This window comes from Bactrocera tryoni, chromosome 5, assembly GCF_016617805.1.
Source record: "Bactrocera tryoni isolate S06 chromosome 5, CSIRO_BtryS06_freeze2, whole genome shotgun sequence".
NCBI lineage: Eukaryota > Metazoa > Arthropoda > Insecta > Diptera > Tephritidae > Bactrocera > Bactrocera tryoni.
The window spans coordinates 77581992-77588736 of record NC_052503.1 but is presented as its reverse complement, the minus strand read 5'-3'; the positions used below and the strand labels follow the sequence as shown (position 1 = coordinate 77588736).

At 35.1% G+C, this 6745-nt stretch overlaps 1 protein-coding gene across 1 annotated transcript; it reads left to right on the top strand.

The window, feature by feature from the left end:
• The first annotated feature begins 3162 nt into the window (after positions 1 to 3162).
• Positions 3163 to 6528, top strand: LOC120778730 (lysosome-associated membrane glycoprotein 5). Its single transcript, XM_040110692.1, has 5 exons — positions 3163 to 3456; positions 3640 to 3722; positions 3943 to 4191; positions 5379 to 5788; positions 5856 to 6528. The coding sequence occupies exons 1-5, from the start codon at positions 3393 to 3395 to the stop codon at positions 5896 to 5898; spliced, it is 849 nt and encodes a 282-aa protein (XP_039966626.1). The 5' UTR covers positions 3163 to 3392; the 3' UTR covers positions 5899 to 6528.
• Positions 6529 to 6745: the final 217 nt, after the last annotated feature.

Here is a 6745-nt window from a genome sequence, read left to right as displayed (position 1 = left end):
GATATAATAGAAACCACACAAAGTGAAACAAAATTTGAGTTTTGGTTATAAAACGGTTATGTATAGGTTATATATTGGTTATATTTGATAGTTAAAATGCAAAATACGTAGCATCACTTTCATCAGTTCACAGGAGAAAGAAAAACGATATAATAGAACCCACAAATTGCAACAAAATTTGAGCATTGGTTATATATTAGTTATATATTGGTTATATCTGACAGCGGAAGCTTAAAAGTTTATGATACATATGTATATGTATGTAGTATGATCTAGTGAATCGTAAGCGATAAAAAACTCAATTTCGAATTATACGTTGTTTTGTATTTCAGCTGACGGTATGTATGTTAAATGCGGAGAAAAATTTTAGCAGTCGAAAGCAAAAATGCGAACAATTTAAATAATAAATGAAAATATTTAGTTTATTGTAGATTTGAAATATATATAAATAATAAAATGAAATATATATATAATATAAAATGACTTATTCATATATAACATAAAATGAAATATTTCTAATATAAACTGTACTAACAGCTTACTTTCGAATAAAAAATTACCGATATATTACTATACCATATGTATGGATTCATCAGCTATGTTTATACCCTGAACAGTGTGTATTAAGTTTGCCATGATGTTTGAAAGTTACAGCGGTTAACATCAGAGGCCCTAGCAAATAAATACCATATGTAAATGATCAGCTTGATGAGCTGCATCGTTTTATCCATGTCCTTCCGTCAGTCTGCAAATAAACGAACTAGTCACACAGTTTTTGAGATATCGAACTGAAACTTTGCAAACGTGCTTTTCTCATCAACGCGCTACTTATTTATTGGAACCAATGATATCGGACAATTGTATGATATAGCTGTCATACAAACTGAAAGATCAAAATCATATCCATGTATGGACAACTTTTTCATTTGACGAGATATCTTCACAAAATTTAACACAAAATATTTTCAAAGACAGTGCTACAATCTGCGAAGAAATTGTTGAGATCGGGCTACTATAGCTTATAGCTACCATACAAACTGAATGATCAAATACTCCTCCTTGTATGGAAAACTCTTTTATTTGACTAGATATATTCACAAAATTTGACGTATACTATTCCTAAAGACAGCGCTATAATCTCTGAAGAAAGTTTTCAGATCGGCTTACTATAGCATATAGCTGCCGTACAAACTGATCGATCAAAATCAATTTTTGTATGGGAAACTTTTTTATTTACCAACATTTAACTATAAAAAATGCACTTGTGCAGGGTATTATAGCTTCGGTACAGCCGAAGTTAACACTTTTTCTTGTTTTGTATTACTTTTTGTTTATTTTTGATAATTTTATGATAACTACATTACATTAAATGTGATGCCCAAAGTCAGTGCTTTTATTAGTTAGTCACTTAAACTTATTGTTTGTAATGTATACGAGTATATTTAATATTTTATTAAATAAAATCACTTTTAACAAATAGTATGATGAAACATTCCTACTTTCTTTTCACACATACAGATGTTTTTCTATATAATGTTCACTTTTTTTTTTCTTTAACATAACTTTATAGTTTACTAGAGCACAGATACTAGAAATTAGATTACAGTTTTCTACAAAGCAGACCTCAATTCACGCACATTATCCTCCTACTTTACTTCCTTCCAACCTTTTATAAACTACAAGAACTCAATTCAAGTTATATTTTCCATCTTACATCTTTCATTTTGCCTTCCTTCTCACTCTCTATGAATTACAAGAACTCGACTCACGTTACAACTTTCCTCCTATGTCTCTTCCTTCCAGTCTTTTATGACACACACACATCGATATAGTCAGCTTAAACTATAATGCTTACGAGCTTTTCAATGTTTCAAACTTTTCCTTCTTTAATCACATTTTTTTAGGTAATAAATAAATAATGTACCGTATTTACACTGTGGCACCGAAATCCGTCATCTCTGACAGATTTGCTCTTAAAAAACAAAACAACCAAAGCGACAATTGTAATACTGAATAAAGCAATATTAAAGCAAGTTCACGGAGTATATATAAGCGTAATTAATATACATATACCTATTTATGAATTAATCCGATTTTATTATCATTATTAATATGCGAAAAATAAACTACAAATATATACAAATTCAGCTTTGAAGTCAAATAAAAAGTCAACAAAAATTCGAGCAAGACTTTAGTTCGAGGAAAATCCCAAAAACGTAACATTTTTTCTGAGTTCGTGAATATATATGTAGTATACAGGTTAGGTTAGGTTAGATGGCTGATCAAAGATCGCTGGATGGACTACTATATGCCGTCCTTTGTGAGGCCATCGAAAAGAAGAACTCCTGTGTTCGTATTTATAAATTAGCAAAACGCTTAGTAGTCAATACAAATTTGCACAGGCGTTTAATTTTCATTCTCGCCAGCTCGGTGGGATGTTTGAAGATATGTGGTCTCAAGTGTTTAAGACTTGACCTCCCAAACGCGGGACTGTTCAGAAGAAAGTGTGGCTATATCATTCTATGATCTACGTTCTCTGTCTCTGGTATACGTTCTCTGTCTTTGATATACGTTCTCTGTCTCTGATATACATTCTCTGTCTCTGATATACGTTCTCCGTCCGGAATTACTGGGGCGCTGAATATGGCTAGCTACAGCGCCATCTATGTGCGGATTTTTCATTATTATCAAAGGCGTCAAAAAACACATTGCAAAAATTAAAGGGTGTCAATTCGAGCATATGCATTTTTGGAGACTTTAATTTGGTTTTCATTTCCATATTTGTGTATGTATGCATACAACTGCATTATTTACCATAAATATTAACGATACTACCAGCAATTCCAGCAAATAAATTTGCATACATTTTGAAGCACTAGCGTATGTTTTAACGCTGAGAGTAAGAGCGCAAAACCTATGCGCATGCGCCGAAATCATATTTTATGCTTGTAGCTTTGCATACAGTGAGCAAAACGGCAGCTTTTCTCTGGCAACTGCTGTGGGGTTGCAAGTAAGTATGTATTAACGAATCCACAACTCTTCAAAAGTATCTACATGGGCGCTCGCATACATACACACTAACAACAAGAAAATGTATCATGTATCTACAGGAATGTACGAATTCCTGCACAGGACATTGTCTCTAGAGCCGACTACTATTGGCAGCCAACATTGCGCACCGCAACGGCAACAGGACAAGTAATCGAAAGTGATTGCAAAGCGTTTATGCAAACTTTCACTCGCTAGATAGTTCAACACACGGTTGGTGGTAGGTGCTACGAAGGAAAAGCGGCAGTGCGAAAAAACGAAAAACATTAAAAATAGCAATTAATAATATTTTGTGAGTTTTACTTAAAAATCGTGAAGGAAAGTAGTTACACAGCAGTAGCATCATGTTGCTTAAGGCAAGCCAAAACGGGCCACAAATTGTAGGCTGTCTGCTATTATTTGTTTTAGGTGAGTACAACATCAGAAAATCGATAAGCGTATGGCTCGAGGCCACAGGCAGCTTATCGCCAATTTGGTATCGTGTAATCAATATGGCATATAAAATATTATTGCTTCAGACATTTATTGCTTAATGTCACTAACACTTGATTTATTTGATTATTAATGCATATTATTCTCCAAAAATTTTAGTTTCGCTTTGTGATGGCTTGCAGCTAGGCGCTTTTACCACCAAAACGCCCAGGGTTACCAAGTACACGACGAAGCCAGCGTCGGTAAGTATGCAATGGCGAAGCGGTGGGCGTATTTAACTGTTTCGTCACCAAATTTTAATTGTTACAAAGTTGAGACGTAAGCAAAGTCAGCCGCTTACAATTGATATGCTTGTATTGGTGCGCAGCTATAATTAGTTCTTCATGTGATTTATGCTTTTATATGCTTAGAAGTGAGATTGCAGTTACTACAGTATCAAACTGTGCAATTTTCTATTTGTAGTCCTCTTCAATGAATCACGATGCGACAACCTCGATTTATCGTCTCAATGCCACAAATGGCATCACCTGCATTTTAGTTAGTGTGGATGGCCTCATCAGTATTAAATATCGCAATAAGTTGAACGAGGATGTTGAAGCTGATCTCTATCTACCCGATGATCCAAAGCTCACGGGCGAATGTGTGGAATCCAATATGGAAATATTGAGATTAGATTTCAAAGGATTCGCCTTGACAATGACATTCCGCAAGGTGAGTGGTTAAGTAAAAAGTTTAAAAACTTTGTATTACTTACTAAATATGTATGTATGTATATTTGGCTCGAGTGTGGCTTAACAAGCAGTTGATATGGGTATCATTTGAGAAAAAATCATAGTGAAAACAGTTTTAAATATACATAGCTTAGTTAAATAAGCTTAAGCTACCAGGAGTGTTATATTCAGGTAGTTTTTAAAGTCGGCGCACCATAATTTCATAGTATTGGGCTACATACATGAAATCCATAAAGGGTATTGAGTGCATCATCATCATTTCCGGTATCTTCCACTAGTGCTTAGCGACTCATTAAAGCATTTCCATTTTACAACTTCTTTGGTGGCTTCAATCCAGAGATTGTTGGCAAATTTTTGTAGCATCTTTTCACAGTGCGTGACCTATGCAACGCCATTTTCGAAAATTTATGTAATTGGTCAAGGGTTTCTGATTGAATTTTTCATAGCCGTTAGTTCTGCTTTCTCCAGGTTAGACAAAGAAGCGCAGCAAATGGGTCTGATAGTGAACGAGTGCAACACGAAATATCTCCAGCCATCAAGCAAACAGTCATCGCACTCGCGACTTGGCTCCTACGTCACTGTTGACAGTCATAACTTCGAAGTCGTAGATAATTTCGTCTATCTTGGGACCAGCATTAACACCAATAACAATGTCAGCCTCCAACGCAGAATAACTCTTGCCAACAGGTGCTACTTCAGACGAAGTAGGCAATTGAGAAGTAAAGTCCTCTGTCCGTTGCTAGCTGAAAGCTTCATCATCAACACTTCTTTCTGGAATGTCGGATCTCATACCTGCAGACATCCAGTTGAAAAAGCGGAAATATAAATAAAGCAGCTAAATAGATTTGTGATAGGGCCAGGCCATTTTGCCGTTAGCTTATATCCAAGTACAGCCGTTTTTTCATTGGACTTCACAAAGGAACGAACATAACAGTCTAAGTGTGAACCCCCGCCTTGCTGAGGAATCAGCCATCTAACCTAAACTAACCCAACCTAACCTAACTTAGTTAGAGCTTATTGTACAGGTTGCTGCTTTCACTTGATCTTAGTACCTCTATATATGTATATACACTATATTTTTATATACATATTTACATACCTATTCTATAGTCCTTTCGAAATTAAGTTCATAAGCACTGCTACATTTTAATTTGCAACTTCCAACAGTCATCTGGTGGCGAAGGCTGGTACATAAATCAATTCGAACTCACTTATTCCTCATCGAATGCACTATTCGAACATCCCGATCGCCCAAATCTGGATGTGAAACTTACTTCGCCGGCGCACACGCCAATGTACTTCCCAACGCCCGTCGGCAAGTCATACGTTTGTGACAAGGAGCAAAGCGTCGTCTTGTATGCACCCATTGATTCCGGCGACATGTCGGGGCACATTGCACGCCTCTATCTGCGCGATCTGCACATGCAAAGCTTCATGTTTAAGGAAAGCGGCAAATGGGGCCCACCGTTCCATTGCAGCGCTACGGGCTCATATCGCGATGAGACGGCACCTCTAGCAGTGGGCACCGCCTTGGCGATAGCGGTACTAATAACAATATCCGGTTACGGGGGTTGGCGGTAAGTAGCTGAAGAGCAGTAGCAGAAGAGAGAGAAGAGAGTATTTATATTTATTTTCTACATGCAGCTACTTCAAAATCAAGAAAGTGCAATATGGTTCTATGGAGTAAGTGGTATTTGGAGAGAAAATGTTACTTGCTTACAATGCGCTCGTTGGCTTAGTGAATTCGTGAAAGTTAATTCGGTTCTTTTCAACATGCCGCCTTACAAAAGTTTACGTAACATAAAGTAAAATGTTTCGCTGGTGAAAAAACGCTGTACATATCTGGTTAATATGCGTTATATAACTGTAAAATATGTAATTTTCAATTTCAATGTCTAAGGAAATTGATGCGTGTATGCAAATACCAAAACGGAAAGGCAATGGCGCATGTCATGTAGCAAGTAAGTAATGAACATTTAAACGCGATTAAATTAGGAGAATTGCAAAAAGTCTTCCATTATTGTTAAATAAACACAAAATACAAAAATAATGTTAAAAAAGCAACAACAAAAAATTTGAAAGTATAGTAAAATGAATGCGCACTACAAGAAGCATATCACTGCATATATATGACAGTTATAACTAGATTAGTATATATATATACATATGTATACAGCTGTGCTCATGAAAATAGTCGTGCTGTTGGGTTTTGACTAGAAAAAAAACGAAAAATCGAGTCAAATATACAAACTACGAATCCAATAAGATTTGAAAGTAATTTTTACCTTTTTTAAAACTTTTTTGTATTTAAATATTTTTTAAAAAATATTATAGTTATTAGTGTTTTAAAAAATTTTTTTTAATTTTTAAAAATTACTTTTTTTAAACAATTTTTTAAAAGATATATTTTTTTTATTTATTTTTTCTATTTATATGCAGAAGAAGAAGAAGAAGAAGGTTAAGTAAAAAAACGAATATTTTTTCGCTTTGTACTCTGTAGAACATTTAGTAGAGCATTCAATTTCAAGTAGTTG